Source organism: Scyliorhinus torazame, chromosome 1, assembly GCF_047496885.1.
Source record: "Scyliorhinus torazame isolate Kashiwa2021f chromosome 1, sScyTor2.1, whole genome shotgun sequence".
NCBI lineage: Eukaryota > Metazoa > Chordata > Chondrichthyes > Carcharhiniformes > Scyliorhinidae > Scyliorhinus > Scyliorhinus torazame.
This window is the reverse complement of record NC_092707.1, coordinates 27499581-27525972: the sequence shown is the minus strand read 5'-3', so window position 1 is coordinate 27525972 and position 26392 is coordinate 27499581. Positions and strand designations below refer to the sequence as shown.

Genomic DNA, 26392 nt, shown 5'->3' with positions numbered 1-26392 from the left:
TCTAAGCATGGCAACATTTTATCTTGGGAAAACTGTTATGTAACCAGATGCCTGTATCAATGCAGTTCCACTGGAGGCTGCAGTATGACACAAATAAAATGAGACTTGCATCTATAAAGCACCTTTCATGACCTTGGGTCATCCCAAAGCGCTTTACAGATAATTAAGTACTTTTTGACATGTAGTCACTTTTGTCATGTAGGAAGCATCATAATGAAGGTATCCAAACACTTCAATTTTCTTTCCCACAGGTGAAACTTTGCTTTCAACGTCCTCTTTTTTTACAAAGATAATAATATAGTAATCTTTATTAGTGTCACAAGTCAGCTTACATTAACATTGCAATGAATTTAATGTGGAAATCCTCTAGTCGCCACATTCCGGCGCCTGTTCGGGTACACAGAGGGAGAATTCAGAATGTCCAATTCATACGTCTTTCGGGACATGTGGGAGGAAACCGGAGCACCCAGAGGAAACCCACGCAGACACGGGGAGAACGTGCAGACACTACACGGACACAAACCGGAAATCAATCCCGGGTCCCTGGCGATGAGAGGCAACAGTGCTAACTGTGCTACTGCCATCTTGTTAAGTTATTTAGATTTAATCCCATTGTTTTTCTATCATCGTCTCTCCTCTTTATCCCTTCCTGGAGACTGTATCACTACCTTCTTTGGTCCCCTTCGCCAGCCCAGACCATCATCTCCTACCTGCAGCTCCTTCTCTTGCAGCCTCACTCAACTGATCTTCCCTGACTCGTCTTCCCCTCTCTCTGGTACTAAACTGATGAGCAGTCGTAGAAAACATTTCCGCAATGTCATTCATTTCGAAGAGAAACTTTCATTGATACACCACCTTAGAACATCCCAAAGCGCTGCTACCAACCAATAAAGTACAGCAGAACTCCCACAATCAGCAATATAATAACCAGATCATCTATTTCAGTGATTTAGGTTGAAGGACAAATATTGTCAGGGACACCAGGGAAAACTCCCCTGCTTCTCTTCGAAAGAGTGACAAGAGACCTTTTGAGTCCATCTGTGAGGGCAGACGATATCTCATCTGAAAATCCCCCCTCAGACAGTGCAGTACTGCACAAAAGAGTCAGTGCTCAAGTCTCTGAAGTTGCTACACCACACAGAAGCACAGCGAATTTGTCTGTTCTTAATCAGTATAAATAATACAAAGTAATCAGCACAAAATAAACTGTAGACAGTACATACCCATGTGACTGTCGGAATGCTGAGGGAGAGGCTGTCAAATGTGTCATACCTCACAGGACTCTGACAAGAAAACGCAAAGCCAGTGATTATGTGGTAAAATTCTCGCAGTATTCTTTCCCCACACCAGAGCTTTGCAATAATATATAGTGGCCAGAGTGGGGGAGGGAGGGCATTAGCAGCCGACCCCCACCCTCGTTACTTGCAACCTTAGCAGGGCTGTTCTGCTCCATTTGTCGGTGGGCCTGAATTCACAGCTCACCATCAACAGAGCCAGGATTAAGGAGAAAGAGTGTCAACGAATAAAATGAAGCAAAAATCAGCGGGTGAACCTGCATTACAGGCAGTCTAGTGAGTCATGGCTCAGGGACTGTAGCTCTCAACAAACAGATAGCCAATATCCTGGTCTTCCACATAAAACATGAGATTATCTTGGCAAATTTATCTACAGGTTTACGATGTTTCATAGAAATTATTATTATTTTTTTTAAATTTAGAGTACCCAATTCATTTTTTTTTCCAATTAAGGGGCAATTTAGCGTGGCCAATCCACCTAGCCTGCACATCTTTGGGTTGTGGGGGCGAAACCCACGCAAACACAAGGAGAATGTGCAAACTCCACACGGACAGTGGCCCAGACCTCGGCGCCGTGAGGCAGCAGGGCTAACCTACTGCGCCACCGTGCTGCCGTTTCGATTCCGATTATGATCGCGTTTGATAGGGTAGACTTGTGGGGAAGCCCAGAGTTAGGAGCCTTCACCCACTGTAGGGACTGTAAAAATGTTACTAATACATCCTGTTAGAATTCAGGAGATAGGCCTTTAACCAGCGTGCTTAGAATGTGGAACAAGCTACCACAAAGAATAGTTGAGGGAATATCATAGATCCATTCAAGGGGAAGCTGCAGAAACACATGAGGACAAAAGGAATAGAAGGATAAGTTGATGTGGTGACATGAAGAAAGGGTGAGAGGGAGCATGAACATCAAGGCTGAATGGCCTGTTTCGAAGCTAATACTACAGAATTCAATGCTAATGCACTTGCAATGGTTAAAACAGGAAATCTCAATCATCCATAATTCTCTTATCTCCACTAGTTCTCATCCACAAGGATTTTGAACGGGAACCAGTCCGGCAATGACGTAGGGATTGGCATGGATTGTTCCCCCAGCTCAGACTTTCTCAGCCAGCAGTATGGAGCTATCAACATGCCCAGTGGATATTTACAGCATAGGCACCCAGAAATCACCACAAGTTCAGGCGTTACATTTACATTCAGAATATCTTTCAAAATGAGAAAAGAAATACAATTGATACTGAAAATTCAGCAGGTAACTAAACTACACCATTTGAAGCTTAAAACCTCACATGTGTTTACACAGAAGTAGGAACAGACCATCTATTAGAGCCTGTCCGCCATTCTTTGGGGTCATGGCTGATCTGCAATCTAACCTAACCCTTGCACCATATCCCCGATTGGAGAACAAAAAACTCCAAGTTTTAAAATGGATCATGCATCAATTGTAGTTTGTGGAAGATAGTTCCAAACTGGTATCACACTTTGCCTATAGAAAGGTTTCCTAATTCCACTCCGGAAAAGTCTGGCCCTAATCTTTAGACTATGTCCTATAGATCTAGACCCCCTAACTAGCGGAAGTATCCGTATCTAACTCTATTTGTTCCTCTTCATTTCTTGTAAACTTCGATCAAATCACTCCTAACCTTCTAAATTCCACACAATACAACCCTAGTTTGTGCAATCTCTCCTCTTTCTTCACATGAAAACCCACCTGTTGCTCGCACCGTTTGCACACCATGTTACTGGTCAGTCGGCCGTGGAACGGGTGCTGGGACCTCCAGGGACCTGGTGGTGGCAGCAAAGGCCCTTCAATAATAGATAGATACAGGACGAATTAACAGTGATAGATTTGGAATGAGACCTGCAAAACACCTCAGACAACGTAGGGGCTGGTTTAGCACAGTGCGCTAAACAGCTGGCTTGTAATGCAGAACAAGGCCAGCAGCGCGGGTTCAATTCCCGTACCAGCCTCCCCAAACAGACGCCGGAATGTGGCGACTAGGGGCTTTTCACAGTAACTTCATTGAAGCCTACTTGTGACAATAAGCGATTATTATTATTATATTATTATTAGTGGAGCCCAATTTTAACGGCTGCTGTAAAAAAAAGTCACAAATCACAATCTCAGATAGACAGGTTAAAATCGAACCGTAATGAAAGGTTGGCAGCAACAGGCTTAACAATACGTAACTATCGGGATTTACTCGTGTGTAATCGTTGGATTGTGTTCACCTGCACTCCAATTTGATTGGATCGTGAAATATTTGTGACGTCTTGTAGAGAATTTTCCCAAGTCGGGATTTTCCCTTGGTAACATTTACATTTAGTCCCTGTCCCATTGTCACTCCACGTTTTCGAGTGTTAAATTTTGGTTGATGATTTCCCGTGAAGTGCCTTGGACATTTTACTAAGTCACGGGCGACTTTTAAAATAAACATCCAAAACGCATGCTTTTAAAAATTGAATGCAGTGCTATTTTTTTTCAGCTCAGTATTCAAAACCACGGCACCGGTCAATCTTTATCATGATGTATTCCTTCAAATCAAAGCTCAGCCTGAGGGCAGCACGGTGGCACAGTGGTTATCACTGCTGCCTCACGGCACCAGGGACCCAGGTTCCATTCCAGCCTTGTCTGTGCGGAGTCTGCATGTTCTCCCCGTGTCTGGGTGGGTTTCCTCCGGGGGCTCCGGTTTCCTTCCACAGTTCAAAGATGTGCAGGTTATGTGGATTGACCATGCTGGATTGCCCCTTATTGTCTAGGGATGTGCCAGTTAGGTTACAGGGTTAGGACAGGGAAGTTGATCTAAGTAAAGTGCTCTTTTGGTCGGTCGGTGCAGACTCGATGGGCTGAACAGCCTCCTTCTGCACTGTGCGGATTCTATTCTATAATACAATTTACCCATATATGCTGCCTGTAAGCATGATGCAAGCAGGGTTACTGGTTCGATTCCCGACTTGGGTCACTGTCTGTGCAGAGTCTGCACGTTCTCCTCGTGTCTACATGGGTTTCCTCCCTGTGCTCCGGTTTCCTCCCACAAGTCCCAAAAGACGTGCTGTTAGGTCATTTGGACATTCTGAATTCTCCCTCTGTGTACCCGAACAGGTGCCCGAGTGTGGTAACTAGGGGCTTTTCATGGTAATTTCATTGCAGTGTTAATGTAAGCCGACTTGTGACAATAAAGATTATCTCATTGTCTGGATAACTTATAGCTTCAGTCTCTCCAGTCATGCTGTTATTGTTGCTCAGTGCTCTGTTATGCAGAGTGATTGTTGGATTGAGAACCTTGGGCGAAATTCTCCATCCCGCCCCGCCAGCGGGATGCTCCGTTACACCGGCCGGTCAATGGGGTTTCCCATTGTGGGGCAGCCCCACGCCGTCGGGAAACCCCCCGGGCGCCGGCAAAACGGAGACTCCCGCCGGCGGAGAATGACGCCCCCTATCACTAAAGTTCATTCAGGAACAACGTTTTTTTTACCTCGACTCCTGCAGCTCAGCTGTTTTTCCTCCGAATCTGGTGGAGCCTACAAAACCAGAGATGCAGATTACCAATGCTGATAGAAGGCAAAATACTTCCATTTAAAAAAAAAAAAAGAAATTTGTTGATTTTAGTCAAGGATCAGGGAGGAAAACAGACAGTTCAACAGGGTTTAAAATAACCTGCTGTTTGTCCTCTTTGTCACAAGTGCACATTGTGAGTGGGCGACTATTTGTGAACCTTTTCCGTCTGATATTCTTAGTTTCAGTGTATTTGTTATCTGTACCTCTTGTATTAGAACAGCAGTTGTACTGTTAGCAATGGTCATAATTGTGCCACTTCGCATTCTGAACTGGGTATTGTCTCTCTTATACATGTCCATCGTGTGTTTTTCCAATGTTTTAGTCAGACAGAACTCAGCCCGTATTCTAACTCACTCCACGTCCCATTCATGCATTATCCCCATGGCCAATGCCCTACATCGCCTCCCAGTCCACCAACATCTTGAATTTACAATTCTTGTCCTCATGTTCAAATCACTCCCAAGGCATCTCCCCATCACCTCTTCCAGCTCTACAAGTCTCCAAGAACTCTACATTCCTCCAATTCCGATCTGCTGTCCGTCCTCCACTTCCTTCACTCCCACCAGGGGGCAACCATGCCTCCAGTGAAGTAGGCCAATCAAAGCCTCTCCCCCTCTTAGCCCTCCTTCAAGATGCAGCTTATATCCGACCCCATCGACCAAGCTTGTAGTCACCCGTCCTAATTTCGCCTTCATTAGCCTGTGAAATGTGTTGGGACATTTTTCTACATTAATTGCAAGTTGGTGTTGAACTGCTTCATTTTACGGGCAGCGAAGGAATGTAATCATAACTCACTGAATTCACAACCTCAAATCGCATCTCCCGAATACATAAAAAACAGAACGTATTATTCCACACGAGTGGGCAAACTTAACTCGACTCTGATTCCTGCTAAGCAAGCCTGTGGTTTTCCCTCACTGGGCCTACTCTCATCTCAGGTTGAACTGTGCTGGTTCCTTTTATTTCCATTTATGTCCTTTTATTTTCCAGCGTCTGCAGAAACTGGGAGGCATCCCCTCTGACTTCTTCCTTCTCAGTCAAACAGGTGTCGCTTCCCACCCCATCCCACCCCCGTCTGGGCCCTGTAAAAAAAACATTTGCTATTCTCAAAATGAATGGGGAGCATCTCATGTGAATGGATGTGGGATGAGTCAATTGGCTCAACTCTCAGCTCAAAGCAAAGCAGCAATATTTCACAATCTACTCAATTAGTTTTCGTACATACACATTTTCAACACATGGCTCATAATCGAGAAAGTGCCTGAGTAATTGCAGTGTGTGCCTTCTTGAACTCACTTTGATTGAAAACATGCTATGTAGAAAAGGTAAATTATTTCCAAATTATTCCGGGGGGGGAAAGGCTGAAACACGCACCAATCGCGATCAAACTATTTGGTGTTTGTACACAGTTTCTTTTTAAAAGCCCGGTTCAATGTTGGATGCAACAAGAGGTGACGGGCTTTCCTAAAACACCTCAGTCACAACGTGTCTTGTCGTCACGTCAGAACGTGGAGCCTTTGGAACACAATCTCAGTGTAAAAGCAATTTTACCTCCAGAGATCGAACATCGAATAAATGTGCAACTCGAGGCTGGCGATCTCTCTCATCCTCCAGGGCCGCAGTGAGAATGTGAAACAATTCATGAGCGTCCTGCCGGCACAAGATTAAAAGCATGCCGTTACTTAGTGGAAACAGGAAAAGGGGTCAGAAAGAGGTTCAGATGTGACAGGAACGAGCGCTCTCGCACACAAGGACGAATGGCTCAGGGAGGGATTCGGCATATTTTTTCACGTTTGCCATTTTGCCAGACCGCTGTTTACAAGTAGACACATGTGGACAAAACACAGATATCATCGACAGAAGCTCAATGAGCCAAACGCTATCAGTGATGGCACAGGAGGTGAAATGAAGTAAATGACCCTCCGGTGTTGCTATGGATGACAGTATAGAGAATCATAAAATTGACAGCAGGAGATGGTCATTTGGCCTGGTACAGCAGCAGTAGTTCTTTAACATGGGTGTCTTCCCTGGGCTCACAGAATTGTTGAAGGAAGCTCACCGAGTGCCTTACACTGATGGTACAGGGAAGGACCGGAGGCCAGTTTCGATCACTGTAAGTGATAGCGGGCGGCATGGTGGCACAGTGGTTAGCACTGCTGCCTCACAGTGCCAGGGACTCGGTTTCGATTCCGACCTCGGATGACTGTCTGTGTGGAGTTTGCACATTCTCCCCATGTCTGCATAGGTTTCCTCCGGGTGCTCCTGTTTCCACCCACATTCCAAAGATGTGCGGGTTGGGTGGATTGGCCAGACTAAATTGCCCCGAAGTGTCCAAAGGTTGGGTGGGGTTACGGGGATAGGGCAGGGAATTGGGCCTAGGTCAGGTGTTCTTTTGAAGGGTCGGTGCAGACTCAATGGGCCGAATGGCCCCCTTCTGCACCGTAGGGATTCTATGCTCTATTCTATTCTATGATGAAATTAACTAACCACGCACGATCTCCCCGGCTCCTATTGGTTGGTGATTGAGTGTATTCATACAGCAGTCTTACTCTTCAGCCGTGATAACACCGAATGACCACAGGCTCTTCGATGTCTTGTTTACCTGCTCTTCAAATGAAGACATTTGCCATTTGTACATCCTCAAGACTTCCATGAGACTTCCTGCATCCAGCACATCCTCTGCAGTCTCTTCCCCATTGGATAATACTAGCAGTAGAAAAGCAGAAAATAAAACATGCCATGTGCAACTTTTCCCTTGGCCCTCGATTCATCCAGCCATCAGGAGTGCTCAGACCTGCATCTGAACTACAGCTCAATGGAAACACAACATTTCATTTCGTGGAAGGGGGGGGGATTTGCATTTATATAGCACCTCTTAAAACCTCAGGACATCCCAAAGCATATCACAGTTATGAAGTACACTTATGTCTACGGTGATCAATCACTTTTCAAATACTGACAAACAATAGCAAGAAACTTTTAGAAGTTTTGCTGTTGAATTCCTGATCCTGCTGGGAAAACCCACACTGCATTTCGAAGCGCTGCAAATTAACTAGCCGTAGGTAGAGAAAGGTTTATTGGAAAAGTTGCCCACTATTCAATCCCTGGTTTGTGCCGAGACAGCTCACCTTAATCAGGATGGCAATGGAGGCAACGCAATATGCCATAGTGCTGCTGAGCGGGTGAAGGGAGGGACAAACAGTTCAGATCAATCAGCTGCTGACCTTAACCAAGCCGGTTGGTGAAGCCAAAACCAAGACACTTGGCTTTTCTTTATTACGAGAGTTTATTGACTTATTCAGTCTCACAACTCTCCTCCTACACAACCAGCTATCCCCTAATTATGTGTGCTTTTTAGAAATAGTAAATAACCAATGAAATAAACTAATAAACTAGTAACAGGGGTGATAGTCCCGTAAAGGGATACTGTCACAAAAATGGAACTTTCAAAGGGACCTTATCTAATTAAATTAAAATGTCATTCCTGTGGCTGATGTCCCTGTGGTGCCCACCCACCGGTTACGGAAGGCTTCAAGCGCACCAGTGGACATCACGTGTTCCCTTTCCAGGGACACCCGGACACGAATGTAGCTGTTGAACAGGGCAGACATTTGTGTCTCACAACCCCCTCTACGGCCCGTTGACTGGACCAGTTAATGGCCACTTTAGCCAGGCCCAGATCCACAAGGAGGACCTCCAATCTGCCCGCCCCACTCCACACTGGGTGCGGAGATATCCGCCGAAGATATCCCCTTTTTTATATACTTTTTTAAAATCTGTAAGTTGCCAATAAAATAAACATTGAACAGGCGTGGCAGTCCCTTAAGAGAGGACAGTAACAAAAAGGAAACTTTCAAAGGAAACTTAAGCACTTAAATTGAAATGATGTTCCTCGGGCTGATAATGCACTCCAGCCCCTGCGGTGCCCACCGGTCACGTGGGCACCACATATTCACACGTGAAGGATACCTACTTGGCAGAAGGGATGCCGACTCCCACTGGACTGCCCCCAAGCAGGGGTGGGAGAGAAGGCAAGAAATGGGAGAGAACGAAATGCTGACTCCTGAACTGTTTGACCGTTGAAATAATTCTGGGTTTTTAAAAACTGCAACCAACAGAAGAAAAGAGAGAACATAAGAACTAGGAGCAGGAATAGGCCATCTGGCCCCTCGGCCTGCTCCACCATTCAATTCAATTCACCATTTAAATAATAATCCCTTTTGCTGTTATTCCTACCAAAATGGATAACCTCACATTTGTCAACATTGTATTCATCTGCCAGACCCTAGCCCATTCACTTAGCCTATCCAAATCCCTCTGCAGACTTCCAGTATCCTCTGCATTTTTTGCTTTACCACTTATCTTAGTGTCGTCTGCAAACTTGGACACATTGCCCTTGGTCCCCAACTCCAAATCATCTATGTAAATTGTGAACAATTGTGGGCCCAACACTGATCCCTGAGGGACACCACTAGCTACTGATTGCCAACCAGAGAAGCACCCATTAATCCCCACTCTTTGCTTTCTATTAATTAACCAATCCTCGATCCATGCTACTACTTTCCTCTTAATGCCATGCATCTTTATCTTATGCAGCAACCTTTTGTGTGGCACCTTGTCAAAGGCTTTCTGGAAATCCAGATATACCACATCCATTGGCTCCCCATTATCTACCGCACTGGTAATGTCCTCAAAAAATTCCACTAAATTAGTTAGGCACGACCTGCCCTTTATGAACCCATGCTGCGTCTGCCCAATGGGACAATTTCCATCCAGATGCCTCACTATTTCTTCCTTGATGATAGATTCCAGCATCTTCCCTACTACCGAAGTTAAGCTCACTGGCCTATAATTACCCGCTTTCTGCCTACCTCCTTTTTTAAACAGTGGTGTCACGTTTGCTAATTTCCAATCTGCCGGGACGACCCCAGAGTCTAGTGAATTTTGGTAAATTATCACTAGTGCATTTGCAATTTCCCTAGCCATCTCATTTAGCACTCTAGGATGCATTCCATCAGGGCCAGGATACTTGTCTACCTTTAGCCCCATTAGCTTGCCCATCACTACCTCCTTGATGATAACAATCCTCTCAAGGTCCTCACCTGTCATAGCCTCATTTCCATCAGTCACTGGCATGTTATTTGTGTCTTCCACTGTGAAGACCGACCCAAAAAACCTGTTCAGTTCCTCAGCCATTTCCTCATCTCCCATTATTAAATCTCCCTTCTCACCCTCTAAAAGGACCAATATTTACCTTAGCCACCCTTTTTTGATTTATATATTTGTAGAAACTTTTACTATCTGTTTTTATATTCTGAGCAAGTTTACTCTCATAATCTATCTTACTCTTCTTTATAGCTTTTTTAGTAGCTTTCTGTTGCCCCCTAAAAATTTCCCAGTCCTCTAGTCTCCCACTAATCTTTGCTACTTTGTATGCTTTTTCCTTCAATTTGATACTCTCCATTATTTCCTTAGATATCCACGGTCGATTTTCCCTCTTTTTACCGTCCTTCCTTTTTGTTGGTATAAACCTTTGCTGAGCACTGTGAAAAATCGCTTGGAAGGTTCTCCACTGTTCCTCAACTGTTTCACTATAAAGTCTTTGCTCCCAGTCTACTTTAGCTGGTTCTTCTCTCATCCCATTGTAATCTCCTTTTTTTAAGCACAAAACACTGGTGCTTGATTTTACCTTCTCACCCTCCATCTGTATATTAAATTCCACCATATTGTGATCGCTCCTTCTGAGAGGATCCCTAACTATGAGATCCTGAATCAATCCTGTCTCATTACACAGGACCAGATCTAGGACCGTTTGTTCCCTCTTCGGTTCTATTACATACTGGCCATTACATCTTGAAATGGAATGGACAGACAGGAATCCATGACCATGGGATCACACAAGCACAGGAGGCCATTCGGCCTCTCGTACCTATGCTGGCTCTGTGAACTATCGCCCTCTCTGTCACTAGGACACCACAATTTGTTTCCCCCAAATGTTTATCCATTTCCCTTTTGAAAGTTATTATTCAACCTGCTCCCACTACATTTTCAAGCAGTGCAAACAATTTCAGCAGAATTCTGATGAGAAGGGTCATCGACCTGAAACATTTGGGGGGGGGGGGCAGAGTACCCAACGCGAGCCCTCAAATGGCTCTTCTACGCCCGCGGGATTTCCCATGTCCCCGCTCCCCTGCCAATGAAAGGTCAGGAACCCAATTACCACACATTAGCGGGCAGGTAGGGATAATACAGTGAATGGTAGAACCCTCAAGAGTATTGAAAGTCAAAGAGATCTAGGAGTACAGGTCCACAGGTCATTGAAAGGGGCAACACAGGTGGAGAAGGTAGTCAAGAAGGCATACGGCATGCTTGCCTTCATTGGCCGGGGCATTGAGTATAAGAATTGGCAAGTCATGTTGCAGCTGTATAGAACCTTAGTTAGGCCACACTTGGAGTATAGTGTTCAATTCTGGTCGCCACACTACCAGAAGGATGTGGAGACTTTAAAGAGGGTGCAGAAGAGATTTACCAGAATGTTGCCTGGTATGGAGGGCATTAGCTATGAGGAGCGGTTGAATAAACTCGGTTTGTTCTCACTGGAACGAAGGAGGTTGAGGGGAGACCTGATAGAGGTATACAAAATTATGAAGGGCATAGACAGAGTGGATAGTCAGAGGCTTTTCCCCAGGGTAGAGGGGTCAATTACTAGGGGGCATAGGTTTAAGGTGAGAGGGGCAAGGTTTATAGTAGATGTACGAGGCAAGTTTTTTACGCAGAGGGTAGTGGGTGCCTGGAACTCGCGACCGGAGGAGGTGGTGGAAGCAGGGACGATAGTGACATTTAAGGGGCAACTTGACAAATACATGAATAGGATGGGAATAGAGGGATACGGACCCAGGAAGTGTAGAATATTGTAGTTTAGTCGGGCAGCATGGTCGGCACGGGCTTGGAGGGCCGAAGGGCCTGTTCCTGTGCTGTACATTTCTTTGTTCTTTGTTCTTTATTCCTGCTGCATTATCCCCTGCACAACAGGTCTGGACCAATGGAAACCTGGCATACAGCCTCCACAGGGGGTGCACAGGTGCGTACAGACTCGGGGGGGGGGGGGGGGGCAGAGATCAGGCCTCAGCAGTAGCCTTGGCAGTGCCAGGGGGCAGTGCCGGATAGGGGTGGGGGGGGAACCTCCTTCCTGGCAGCAGATCGGCTGTATCAAGCACCACATGGCCGGCCTGCAGCTGCTCGAGAAAGCAGCTCACCACCACGTTCGCAAGGGCAATTAGGGGAGGGTAATAAATGCTGGCCTTGCCAGCTGCAATCGTATGTTATGAATGAATGATAAAAGAGCACAATGCCACGACCATCTCCAATGGTGAATGGTTATTTCTGTTGGTCCGCGCTGTTTTTGCTGCCTCTGACTTCCACCATAGAAAAAGATCTGTCAGTACTTTGATCTTTAACCTGGTCCCCTTCCCGCTCAGTATCTCACCTCGGAGTAATCGGAGAAGCGTGACAGAGAGATACGGACAACGTTCTTCCTGGGGACTATCCAGATTGTAACGCCTGGTGAAATCATCGAGCCAACGGATGAAGGACGGACAAGCAGCCAGACCCTGGACCAGGGAGTTCATAAAGCAGGTGTTTCCCAGGTTCAAGAGGCCTGGAACGAGGCCTGGAAAAGAACAATATCCAATGTCACAATCAACTCTTAGCAAATCAGGATCAGATACCCCACCGCCGTGATGATTAAATCACTGCCCCCTTTTTACGTTGCACGGGCCACAAAGCTTAACCAATCAAAAAGCTTGTGTTTATCGTAGGTCCATCTGAGGTTAAAACATTGAGAACCGTCCATTCCAAACTTCCAGTGGACAAGCACCAGTTGGACTGAGTTGCGTTGGCTCAAAGGGATGGATTGCCAGGGAATGGTAAGCCACCAGCAGCCCCAGTCTGGACATAAGCCAAGCCTGTAAATGTGTTCTGAGATAGTCCTGCAGAGCCATCACACTGCATTCAAAATACTTTGTCCCAAATGCAAGACAATGATTAAAATAAGGTCATTTCACCCAGGAAGTGGGAATTTACAAAGGAATTTACCGACTTCGAATTGACCTGAAAATGACCTACAATGACTTGGATTCGTACAGAGAGCACAGGAGCAGTGGTCTTACAGCAGGTCACATTAACGTCCATCTATCACGAACAAGCTGCAGTCCAACCCTAAGCAATGTCAAGGGACGTCCGATCGTAAATAATATAAAAATAAATCCATATTCCCTGGCTGAGAAGCCTTATATCCAGTCCTCCTCTACCCAGCTCACTGTCATTACAGCTCTTCTGGAGGGAGCGGAGAGATACGGTAGAAGTTTTGAGTTTCGACTCTCCAGCTGTTAATTCTGCCTGCTTCACTCAGTTAGAACCGATGACTCCTCCAAGGTACTTTGCCTCAACACTTAATAACACTAGTGTGCGAGAGAGAGGGAGAGAGAGAGAGAGAAAAACCAGAGCGTCTTACCATCAGGGTTACTTTTAAATATTAAACAGTTACAAAAAATCATGATTTAACATCAAAGCATCTTTCTGTTTTGCTCCATCCATGCGGGCTGATAGTTTTAAAGGATTTTTTTCCCCTTAAAGGCGAAGTGCTGATGATAACATGTTAGCTTGGCAAGGTTACTGAGCCTGACCATTTGACAGAGCTGAATTAGCTTACCCCAGTCAATGCTGAATCATCCTTCCCTGATCGATGACTACAACAATTCAGTCCTTAACAGCCGGCCGACCTCAGTGGCTCCTTGAAGATAACACATCGTGACAATGCTATCGGGGTTCACTGGTCAAGAAACGAGCTGCGGAAAGTGTCTTGTCCATTTTGTGAAGGTTTATGCTCAAGGCGAGGGATGAGAGCACTGGGAGATGGTACGCTCTCCTCTGCAGGTACCCAGTCTCTGCATCAAGCACGCCACAGGTCAGCTGTTACATAGCAAGATGCTGAGAGGCACATATACCCTGCATCAAAATTCCAGCATCACGCCTGACTGAACCAGTTGATACACTTATCCACCCTAAGGTCGCCAATTAATATCTGTACATGAGGGCCCACAATGGCTGACACTGCAATTGAGACCAACCAAACTCATTTCAAATAGGATCGGTACAGCCAACAGACAACATGAGGTGCTCAATTTTCCTCCCACTCGGAGTCAGATTCATAGAATAATACAGGAAAGGAGGAGGCCATTTGGCCCATTGTATCTGGGCCAGCCTTGTGAAAGAGCTATCCAATTAGTTGCTCCCTCCTGCCCTTTTCCCGTAGCCCTACATATTTTCCCTCTTCGAGTATTTATTCAATTTCCTTTAAAATGCTTCACTGAATCTACTTCCATCAACCACCCTTTCAAGCTGTGCATTCCAGATCATAATAGCTTGCTGCATTAAAATAACTCCTTGTCCCCACTCTGCTCCTTTTGCCCCTTACCTTAAATCGGTGTCTTCTGGTGGCCAACCCTTCTGACACTGGAAACGGTTTCTCCTTAATTACTCTATCAAAACCCTTCACGATTTTGAACACCTCTGTTAAATCTATCTCCTCTCTCTCTCTCGAAACCAGTGATGGAATAGCCTTTTTTAGATTGTGTAATGAGACAGGACTAATTAATAATCTTGTAGCAAAGGACCCTCTGAGGAAGAGTGAGCATAATATGACAGCGGATAAACAATGGTAAATGTTTAAACGCTTCTGAGAGGTTCTTTCTGCTGGCCAGGGAGTCTAGGACTGGAGTCGTAGACTTAGCATAAGGTGTCAAACTTTTAGAACGGAAAAATGGAGAAATGTCTTCAATCAGAGGATTGTGAAGCTTCAGAATTCTCTGGACCATAAGATGAAGGAGAAGAAATAGGCCATTCGGCCCATTGAGTCTGCTCCACCATTCAATTAGTTAATGACTGATCTGATGAGATAATCCTCAACTCCGCTTTTCCGCCTTATCCCCAGAGCCCTTCATTCCCTTACTGATTAAAAATCTGCCGATCGCAGGAGGATTTGAATAATCTGGCTAGCAATGTGGTTGAATCACAAATGTCCTCTGAAGTGGCCTAGCAAGCCACTCGGTTCAAGAGCAATTAGGGATGGGCAACAAATGCTGGCACTGCCAGCGAGTCCCACAACCCATGAAAGGAAAAACAAATTTAAAAAGATAGTCAAACAGAAGAGGTCATAAAATATAAGAAAAGGGCAAATTTTATAGGAAATATGTGACATTATAGGAAATGTACAGATAACAAAGCGTTAATGTAATGATGTAGATAATCACTAGATGGAGCTAGTTACGGAAGTATGTGAAAGCAGTGACTCACAGATCTCTGGGAGAGACCTGGAGAGGATAGCTAGAGAGCAGTGATAGCGAGTGCAGTACAGTATTGCACAGAGTGTTGAGACTAGTGTAGTTGAGTATAGATTATAGATTAGCTTATTGTTTACTTTGGGACTAAGTGGTTGAACTTAATTTAAGTAGTGTAAATAAATGTTAGCTTGTTTATAAACTTAGCCTTTGTGGACTTTGTGAACACAACATTCATTCTGAGAACAAAAATTACAAAGAACACCACAACCACTTTGAAGCAATTTCTTACAGATACATTCCTCTTGTACAGTACCTTTCCTGCGTTTCTTTCTTTCACTGATTGGTCCCCACAGTACGTAGATGCTGGCTGCTAAAGCTGCAGCTATTCCTCCGATAACACCCCAGTTCTTCATCATTCTATTCCTGTAAAATAATAAATCGATCTTTTTGTTGTTTGTTGCCAAATCTCATTCCTTTCTTGATGCTATCTCCCAAACCCACAGCCTCTCCATCCATCAGGGCAAGGGCAGCAGATGCACGGGAGTGGCACCACCTGCAAGTCCCCTTCCAAGCCCCACGTTACCCTGATTTGGAAATACATGGGCAGACACATTGGAAACAACTGTTTCCTGTCCCCAACAAGCCTTTGGAATTAGTTATCAGAACATTACCCAGATAAGTGAATAGCACAAAGGGGGTTCACGAGATCACCGCAGAGGAGACCTATTCTGCTCATCATCGTTCACTCATCCATAGGCTTCCTAACATTTAGCCCACTGCAGCACTCAACTGCTTCTTAAACTCTTGGATTTTTACCTCACTATTCTTTCTGGAAGTTTATTTCACGTCCTGGCTCAACGGACAATAGCTACACAGCGCCTTTTGCAACCTCAGTACATCTCAAAGCCCTTTATGACTAATTAAAGTGCAGCCAAATTGCCCACAAACAGCAATGGTGTAATGACGGTAAGCAGGAATAGTATGACCAGATTTCTTTTTTTTAAACTGAGAAATCGACGAGGATAATTGGTTCCCCAAGATTCCTCAGAGTCCACAATTTTCAGTTTGGACCCCATCCCCCCCCCCCCCTCAATGCACCGCCCTCGCTTCAAAAGGGGGGAGAAGCACTTGTCGGTTGGCAGACGATCAGGGTGCAGTTGGGCAATGAGTCCTTCTGCCCAACCAGGACCTCCAGAACTCCGCCACCCACCGGGTTCAAAAAGGTTCGACCCTGAAGTTGGTGCTGAGGGAATGGGCAGGCGGCATGGCGTTCGGCCCATCGAGCCCACTGCTGGCTCCCTGAAAGGCTGGCCCCCATTCCCCCAGGTGGAGCTCAGCGGACAAGACCGCCTGCGACAGCTGCCCCCAGCAGCCCGGGGAGGGCGTAAACAAGGAGAAAAAGCTCCTCTTCCCAGGTCCTGGAAGGAGCCACTTGGTGATGCCCCCTGCAGTCGAATAGCTCGTTGCCATTTTCCCATCTGACAGAGCGCGGCCAGCCGAGATTCAAACTGAATGGGGTGTAGGTGCCCTGACTGTGAATGGGGGGGGGGGGGGGGGGGGTCAGGGTGAAGCTCCAGGCCAGGAGGTGTGACCCAGGCCCGGCCTCACCTCACAGTCGCCCCGCTCTGCAGGAACTCCCGGACCAGCCTGTCACCAGCTTCCGACCGGGCCCCGGCTCCGCTCCGCATTCCCGCCCCGGCACACGCCTCCCAGCTGCCAGCCCCAGCGACGGGCGGGTTGGCCGGCGGGGGAGCGGGGTGGAGGCAGATGGACCTTTCGGCCAGGCGCGGAACCAAAAGTCGCAGCGGCGAAACCCGTGAACAGCCGCCCGGACATAAAACAGGCGAGCACCACCCCGCGCGCCGACGAGTGTCCAAGTGGACAAGCCAGACCCTGTGGAGGAGTCCGTGTGGTCCTCCGAGCCGCGGGGTGGCGCTGGCTATCGAGGTGTCCGAGTGGGGAGTGTGTGGACCTCCGAGCCGCGGGGTGGCGCTGGCTGTGGAGGCGCCCGAGTGGGGAGTGTGTGGTCCTCCGAGGCGCGGGGTGGCACTGGCTCTGGAGGAGTCCCTGTAGGGAGTGTGTGGACCTCCGAGCCGCGGGGTGGCGCTAGCTGTGGAGGTGCCCGAGTGGGGAGTGTGTGGACCTCTGAGCCGCGGGGTGGCGCTGGCCCTGCCGCCCCTTCCCTCAGTGGCCATGGTGCAGGATTACTCCTCTGGAGCTGCAGAGATTTCCTAGCAGTTTGATTCGGAAACTCTGAAATGGTGACGGCGGCATTGATGAGACTGAGTGTGAGGTGACCATTCCCGCTGCTGCAGCATCCCAATGACAGGAGACTCCATCAGCACCAACCCCCCCCCCTCAGCCCATTCCCCCCCCCTCAGCCCATTTCCCCCCCCCCCCCCCCCTCAGCCCATTCCCCCCCCCTCAGCCCATTCCCCCCCCCCTCAGCCCATTCCCCCCCCCCCCCTCAGCCCATTCCCCCCCCCTCAGCCCATTCCCCCCCCCTCAGCCCATTCCCCCCCCCCTCAGCCCATTCCCCCCCCTCAGCCCATCCCCCCCCCCCTCAGCCCATCCCCCCCCCCCTCAGCCCATTCCCCCCCCCCTCAGCCCATTCCCCCCCCTTAGCCCATTCCCCCCCCCTCTCCACTCACAGAATCACAAATTTACAGTGCAGAAGGAGGCCATTCAGCCCATCAAGTCTGCACCGGCCCTTGGAAAGAGCACCCTGCACAGGCCAAATCCCCCACCCTATCCCCGTAACCCCAACTAACCTTTTTTGGACACTAAGGGCAATTTATCACGGCCAATCCACCTAACCTGCACATCTTTGGACTGTGTGAGGAAACCGGAGCACCCGGAGGAAACCCACGCAGACACGGGGAGAACGTGCAGACTCCGCACAGTGACCCAAGCCGGAATCGAACCTGGGACCCTGGAGCTGTGAAGCAACTCTGCTAACCACTGTGCTACCGTGCTGCCCTCAGCCCATCTCCCCACTCAGCCCAACCCCCACCCCTCACCCTCCCAACAGCCCATTCCCCCACCCTCTCTGCTCAGTCCATTCCTCCCCCACTCAGCCCATCCCTCACCCTTCCCACTCAGCCCATCCCCCCACTCAGCCCCCCATCCCACTCAGCCCTCCCCACTCAGCACGTCCCCCCCACTCCGCCCCCCCCCCACCCTTCCCACTCAGCTCATCCCTCACCCTCCCAACAGCCCATTCCCCCACCCTCTCTGCTCAGCCCATCCCTCACCCTTCCCACTCAGCCCATCCCCCCCACTCAGCCCATCCCCCCTTCCCACTCAGCCCATCCCTCACCCTTCCCACTCAGCACATCCCCCCCCCCACTCAGCCCACCCTTCCCACTCAGCTCATCCCTCACCCTCCGCACTCAGCCCATTCCCCCCACCCTCCAACGCAGCCCTCCCTTCCCACTAGCCCTTCCCCCACCCTCCTCACTCTGCCCTTCCTCACCATCCCCCACCCTCCCCACTCATTCCCTCCACCACCGGTGACCAGTGGCAGCCGTGTGTACCATCTACAAGATTCACTGCAGTAACTCACCAAGGTTCCTTAGACAGCCCCTTCCAAACCGTGACCTCTACCACGTAAAAGGACAAGAGCAGCAGATGCCTGGGAAATCGCTGTTCCTTCACTGTCGCTGGATCAGAATCCTGGAACTTGCTCCCTAACAGCACTGTGAATGTGGTGACACCATATGGCTTGCGATAGTTGAAGAACACAATCCACCAGTTTTTCAAGAGCAATGAGGAATGGCCACGCACTGTAACCTTGCCGGCCACTCTCGAATCTTTAGAATGAATAAAAAAAAACCAGGCTGATACTCGAGTGCAACCCTGACTACACACCCCCACATTGGGTCTCACATTAAAAAATATATATTTCTTTATTCTCCTTTTTCACATTTTCTCCCAAATGTACACCCACCAACAATAAACAATGATCAGTAACAAATATGTCAATCCCCATATCAATAACAACGATCCCATCCTCCCACCAAACCCCAAACAGTAGCCTGCATGTTCACATAAACAAATAACAAAAAGGAATCAGGAATCACCCATAGTCACCATTAACACACACCACTTCCTAACCCTCCCACCCACCCACCCAACTAATGTTCAATGTTATCCAGTTCTTGAAAGTGCATGATGAATAATGCCCATGAATTGTAGAACCCCTCCATCCTTCCCCTCAGTTCAAACTTAACCTTCTCAAGAGTCAAGAATTCCAACAAGTCCCCCCGCCAGGCCAGGGCACTGGGTGGAGAGGTTGCTCTCCATCCCATCAGGACCCCCTTCGGGCGATCAACAAGGCGAAGGCTACAACAGCTGCCTCCGCACCCGTTTCCCACCCTGGCTGGTGTCGTGGTTCCCCAGGACGACAATTCGTTCACACCGATTAAAACAGAGAGTCTGAGCAGCAATCTTCCAAGCAGTAGACTTTATTCACCTAGCACAAGAGAATAAAATCGGGATGTCCGGAACAATCCGATGAGCCCTCAGGCTTACAGTCTTTTTATGTACATTTCAGCTCCGTATCTCAAGATTCTTATCTTTATTATCTTACTTTACAGCCGGACCTTGCTTTGGCCACCATTGTTTTTAGTTGACTTTTATCTGTCTTATTCAAGATTGGTCGCTTCCTTTTTCCTCTCTTTGTCTCTTAAACCATGGTGGTTATAACTCTTGCCCTTATCTACACTTCTCTACTTGTGCAACAATCGTGGTTTAGCTGACTTAGGCCGAATGTGTGGAAACACCTGCTCACTTTATTCTCTCTTTTTTATTATGGTCAACTACTAAAGTGAGCCACTGAGCAGTATTCATTGTTCCCCCAAGTGACTTTTGTTTGCCTTCGTTAATTAGTGACTGCTATACTACTTTTCTAGGTCTTCTGCTTTGATCATATCAACTATACTTGATTACATTAGGTCATCTATTCTATGTTTGATTACGTTAGGTCACACGAGGTTACTCTAAATTACATTAGGTTACATAGGTTACATACCCATTTCACTACTCACCTAAATCTGCTTTATCATTTCACTAAAACCTATGTTTCTGAATTCCATACCTAGCTCATACAATATCCAGTACAAATTCCCAACATGTCCCCCCTTTGAGGCTATTTCCTAGCCTCATCTCAATTACCAAGCTCAAATAACCCCCTCGCTTGATCCCATTCGCATTTTTATTTTAATCACTCTTTGCAGGCAATGTGGAGGAGCCGAATACTTTGGTCAGGGATCAATGCCCCTGTTCTAACTTTATCATAATGTGTTTATCCAGGTTCTGATTCTTGGGTTGCTCCCCCAGATTGCCTGCTCCTGACAGTCATCAGCCAAAAACCTTCCCACTCTTGTCAAGGGAAGGGAAAAAGACTGATTCCTGTGTACAGACTAAGTTCTCTTGGTCCCCCGCGGATTTCAGCAAGGTGCTTATCGTTGTCACCAGACGATCTTCCACTATCGTAGTTAGTTTACAGAGTGACGAGTTTCAACTTCAACCAAGGTCATGGTAAATTCACTCAGCGGGGGCGGCTCAAAGTTTCCCCATTCCTCTGTTTTTCCTCTTGAGCGAGAATTGCGTATCACCCGAGTCACCATCTGCCGTGCTGTCACCCTGGTAAGGAAGGATCTCAGGACGGGTAGAAAGCAACAAAATATTAATCCCAGAATGATTATTGTTGTGATTGCTATAGCTCCAGCCTTGGCAAACCATGCCCCCCATCTTCCGAACATTCTATCCAGCCAACTCCATACCCCCTGTCCAAACCCAGCATTTTCTTTCATTTCTTTCGCAAGATTCTTTAACTTATTCATGGCTTGTGTAAATGACCTCTCTGGACTAGTGTTATTAGGGATAAATGTGCAACACTGATCCCCAAACATAACACACACACCTCCTTTTTCTGCCAGGAGCCAATCTAATGCCTGTCGATTTTGCCACGCCATTTTGCTGGTTGCATCCAACTGCTCTCCCAAGGCCTCCAGGGCAGCATTTGAATAATTAATAAACCTCTGCTGATTATAATAGATGTAATTGATCCACTCAGTATTCTTGTTGGGTGTGATCCAAAAAAAGATGGATTCAAACCCTGCGGCTATTTCGCTTCTAGCTTTGAACTCATTCGGGATGCCTCGGGGCTGTCCGATTGCGTCCATTTGTACGTTAGGGTCAAGGGTATATGCCCTCTTAACTCTTTGTGATTTAGTTCCGTTTTCCACCGGCAGTATCACAGTGCTCTGGGCCAGCATAACTCGGGCACATAGTCCCGTCCAATTCAGTGGTAATCGAGCCAGCAGCCCTTTTTCCGGGCCACAAAGCCACCAGAGATCGGCCAGTTGATTTACTTGATATTCTAATACATAAGGAGAGGGTGGCGTTCCCCCTGTCCGGGCGGGAACAGCAGGGTTGAGCAGACCACGGATGTCGGATATATCCCAAATCCTTTCACACTGTCCTGTGTAGTTTCCCAAACTACTTCCCGTGCTGCCTTCCCTCCAATAGCAATCTTGGATTTGTAAATTGGGCTCCACCCTCCATTCCTCTGGGGCCGCGTCCATTGCCGTCTTTGGCCATATTGGACAATCGTGGGCCACATGGTAGGTGCGCTTTTTTACCCCAGCACGCAGGATACATTCGAATGGACACCTCGGCATTTTCCCCTTACAAAGGTTATCACACGCGGATCCTGAACAGTTTATCGTCTCATACGTGTATGTCTGATTCTTATGCGTATATGTCTGTGTGTATGTGTTATATGTACGGCAATTTTCCTTTTTCCATTTTAGCAGCATGGTCCAACAGTCTCCTGATCCCCACGGTATATCAGTTACTTGGGTGCGTGGTCTTTCTGCCGCACATATCACACAGTCTTTCCCATCACTGTTTTTCTTACCAGTATACTCAGCCCATTTCCACCAGATGTTTTTCTGTGCTTTCTCCCAAATAGTATCTGTGCTCACTGATCGTTTACGTCTTTCTTGTCTTAATACTCCACCTTCCTGATTCTGCACCCTTATGTCCTCTGCATCCCACTTTCCTTTGTCACGGGTCAATGAAGTCCTCAAAGGAAATAGTTTCCAAGTCCCAGGTGGGGAACGAGGCCCCCTCCCTGTTCTCACCTCCCCCGGCACCTTGACTAACAGGCCCAGGCTGGGCATTTGTATCATCAGCCAGCTCATGCACAGAACTACTTTCATCATCCTCTACTCTTTCTGTTCTACTTTGGCTCTGTTCCTCCTCCCCACGATTCTCCCCGTGTAGTTCTATCTCTTCCTCGCTGCTACTTCTATCCGCACTGCCACTGTCTTCAATCTCCCTTCTCTCCCCTACCCCTGTTATCGTTCTGGTACAATGGTTCAAGTGATACCACAGTGTACTGCCTTCTACTTGCAACGCCGTGGGAGACACTTTGGTGACTTCAAACGGTCCTTCTCGTCTCGGTTCGTTCCAACGTCTCCGGAACTTCCTGATGTATACTTGATCTCCAAGTTTAATCTGGTGTTCCGTTGCAGGGCTCTCCTCCTCCTTGGCCTTTTCCTGTTCAAATATAGTTCTATGTATAATAGTTAATTGTCGTACATACTCCCTTGCGTCCTGATCTAAACATTCCAGCGCGGGGCCCCCTGCTCCCCTGATCTTTGGCACCGGCATTACTCTTCCTGTCATCATTTCATGTGGGCTCAAATGTGTGATTCTGTTTTCCTGACTCCTGTATTGCATTAGAGCCAATGGCAGAGCATCCATCCAGTTTTTCCCTGTCTCGCTGCAAATTTTGCTTATTTTAGCCTTAAGGGTCCCGTTTGCTCTCTCCACCATTCCTTGGGATTGAGGATGATACACACATCCAAACTTCTGCTTTATTCGGAGCGCTGAGAGCGTCTCTCTCAGTGCCCTTCCTATAAAAGCAGATCCATTATCTGAACTTAATTGCATGGGTATGCCAAATCTTGGGATAATTTCTTTTGACAGGAAGTTAATCACCGTTCCAGATCCTTGATCTTTGGATGGTGTTGCTTCTATCCATCTGCTGAATCTATCAATAATCACTAGCATGTATCTTTTCCCCCTCACCACCTTTCCCATATCCACATAGTCCATGCATAGATGTTTAAATGGTCCTTCGGGAATGGGTATATGCCCTATCGGGGCAGTAATGCCCTTCCTGATATTATTCTGAGCACACACCTCACACTGACTTAGTATGTAGTCAATTGAGTTTTGCAGGTATGGTGACCAGAATCCTTCTTTCTTGATCTTTCTAGCCACCTCTCCTCTGGCACAGTGGTCCACTCCATGTGCTTCGCTGATTAGTATGGTTAGTAATGATGTGGGTGCTATGACCAATCCCTCCCCATTTCTCCATATTTTGTCATGTTGTCCCTGTATTGCTCCTCTATCTTTCCACATTGTTTTTTCAGCTACAGGGGCTTCCTCCTGTAACTGTGCCACATCGTCTAATGTGATTTGAGGTTCGATATTCCCCACACCTGGCCCTGGGTGTGGCCTTGCTATTTCTACTGGGGCTATCGTAGCCTCAATGCATCCTGACGCTTCTTTAGCTGCCTTGTCGGCTTTGGTGTTTCCCTGTGTGATGCTATCCGTTCCCTTTTTATGCGCCTGACACTTAATTATGGCTAATTCCCTTGGACCCATCATGGCCCTTATTAAAGCCCTGATTTGACCTTCGTGGTGTATTGGTCCTCCTCCACTTTTCATAAATCCCCTTTGCTTCCATATTGCCCCAAACAGGTGACAGACCCCGTGGGCATAGGCCGAATCAGTATAAATTTCCACCGCTTCCCCGTTTGCTAACTCACATGCTCTGGTCAGTGCTTCAAGCTCCGCTAACTGGGCTGAGCATGGCTGCTCACATTCTTTTGCCTCTATTACCTCAAATGATTCCCCTCTCTGTTCAACTACTGCATAGCCAGCATGATTTCCCCTATGATCCCTATAACACGAACCATCAACGTACAACGTCCTCTTCTCTTCTGTGCTTAATCTATCTGCCTTCAAGTCTTTCCTCAGTTTCATAAACACTCTTGTCTCTTTTACACACTCATGCTCCTCTCCCTCATGTGGTAATGGCATATAGTCAGCTGGGTTGGCCCTATTACACTTCACTATCGTAATGTCCGGGAATGTGGTCAGCATTTGAAAATGATGAATTCTAGCCGGCGTCAGAACAAACTTCCCTTTTTCAATCAATTCAGCTACCTTATGGTACACATGTATGTTTATCGGATATCCCATTGTGACTGTAGCTGCCTTTTCATATGCCCACCAAGCTGCTGCCAGGCCTTGATAGCACGGAGGATATCCCATTGCTACGTCGTCTAGCTTGGTACTGTAATATGCTACAGCCTGCCTTCGTCTACCCTTGCAATTTTCCTGCGTTAACACTGCTGTAGCAAATCCGGCTTCTCTGTTACTCACAAATAAGTCAAAGGGTTTGTCATAGGTCGGTAAAGCCAATGCTGGTGCCTGTGCCATTTCTTTCTTTATATTCTCAAATGCGTCTGAAGCATCTTTATCCCATCTTAGTTTGGTTCTTAATTCTTCGCACCCTGCCTCCTTCATTACCTTTCGTAGTGCCTGCGTTTTTTCCGCATAGCTTTCCACCCATTCTGAACTGAATCCTGTCATTCCCAAAAATGTCATCATTTGTCCCACCGTCTGTGGTTTCGGAACTTTTAGTACAGCTTCTATCTGCTGAGAAGCTATCCCCTTCTGCCCTGCTGATATTTCTCTTCCCAAGTACTCTACTTTTTTCTGGCACAGCTGCAGCTTTTTCCTGGATACTTTATGGCCCCCTTCTGCTAGTTTTTCCAATAGTTTTAAACTATCCTTCCTGCATTGTTCTTGTGTTTCTGTGCATAATAATAAATCATCCACATATTGTATCAGTGTTCCTTCCAACTGCACTCCTTTTAAATCTGCTCTCAACACCTGATTGAATACATGTGGGGAGTGTTTAAATCCTTGGGGCATCCTATTGTATGTGTATTGTTTCCCCTCGAATGTAAATGCAAAGAGATACTGACTTTCTTGAGCTAACGGCACACTAAAAAATGCCGAACATAGGTCTATCACAGTAAACCATCTACTTTCAGGTGGTATATTTGTCAACAAGGTGTAAGGGTTTGGAACCTCTACTGGCATATCTTCCACTACCTCATTAATTGCTCTGAGGTCATGCACCAATCTCCATTTTTCTCCGTCCGCCTTCTTTACCGGTAGCAGCGGTGTATTACACCTGCTCCGGGTTTCTTTTAATACCCCTGCTTCTATCAATCCCTTAATCGTTTCTCTAATTCCTTCAATTGCTTCTGTCTTGATTGGGTATTGCGGCCTATAAGGCCCCTGGCGTCCTGTCTTTAATCTGACTTCAACTGGATTAGCGGTTTTAACCCTCCCTACATCCGTGTCCTGTCTGGACCACAACTCCTGCGGGAGGGAGTTCAAATCCTGCTCTAAACTCTCTCTCCACTCCAGTTCCTGTTTCTCAATTTGCACTCCTATTGTTATTTGCTTTGGTTTCCCAAGCATCTTAACATCCAAAATCATTTTCATCATTTGTCCATCGCTGGACGTCCAAATATCTACATTGTCTGTCTGGACAAATTCTAAGTCTTGTGCTCTCAACACCATTGGTCCTAGGTCTTTTGATCTATATCCCGGATTCACTTTCAATGTGACATGTGGCTCCGCTCCAGATACAGAGAACCATTTGTCAACCCATTCATTCCTAACGATTGTGAGGGCCGCTCCCTCTAGTCCGATTAAAATACTTCCTGACTTTATTTCCTGTTCTCGTCCCGCCTCCCTTTCCCATTTCTCCTGTACCTCAGGTTCCTGTTTTTCACCAAATATCATTGTACTGTGTAATTCTGTTCTTGGCCATTTGGCTTGTGGTATCCAGGCGTCTATAAGTTTTCCCCAAACTTCCCATATCTGTTTTTTAACTTGTTCCTCTATATCTCCCAACCAATATACATTAACCCTTTCTTTTCCTGGTATTTCAAGTGGATACATTCCCATCAAATCAATTCCTTGTTCAGTGCATTCTAATTTCAGTCCTAGACCTAGGATTGCATCCCTTCCCAATAGATTTAAAGGAGTTTTATCACATACTAAAATAGGTACATGGGTAGTCTTATTTC

General features: G+C 47.0%; 1 protein-coding gene across 2 annotated transcripts in view; it reads right to left on the bottom strand.

Annotated features, from left to right (window-relative positions):
• LOC140392311 (ubiquitin carboxyl-terminal hydrolase 30-like) overlaps nt 1–17079 on the bottom strand; it is a 40655-nt gene extending 23576 nt beyond the window's left edge. Inside the window, exons 1-8 of one of the 2 annotated variants that reach the window (XM_072477652.1) lie at nt 16806–17079; nt 15511–15620; nt 12344–12526; nt 7460–7563; nt 6409–6507; nt 4775–4820; nt 3010–3104; nt 1224–1283 (exon numbers count right to left, since the gene is read on the bottom strand). In XM_072477652.1, the coding sequence (XP_072333753.1) occupies nt 1224–1283; nt 3010–3104; nt 4775–4820; nt 6409–6507; nt 7460–7563; nt 12344–12526; nt 15511–15620; nt 16806–16885 (777 nt within the window). In that variant the 5' untranslated portion in view covers nt 16886–17079. The remainder of the gene's footprint in view (nt 1–1223; nt 1284–3009; nt 3105–4774; nt 4821–6408; nt 6508–7459; nt 7564–12343; nt 12527–15510; nt 15621–16805) is intronic. The other variant, XM_072477693.1, reaches the window with a different exon arrangement.
• Nucleotides 17080–26392: the final 9313 nt, after the last annotated feature.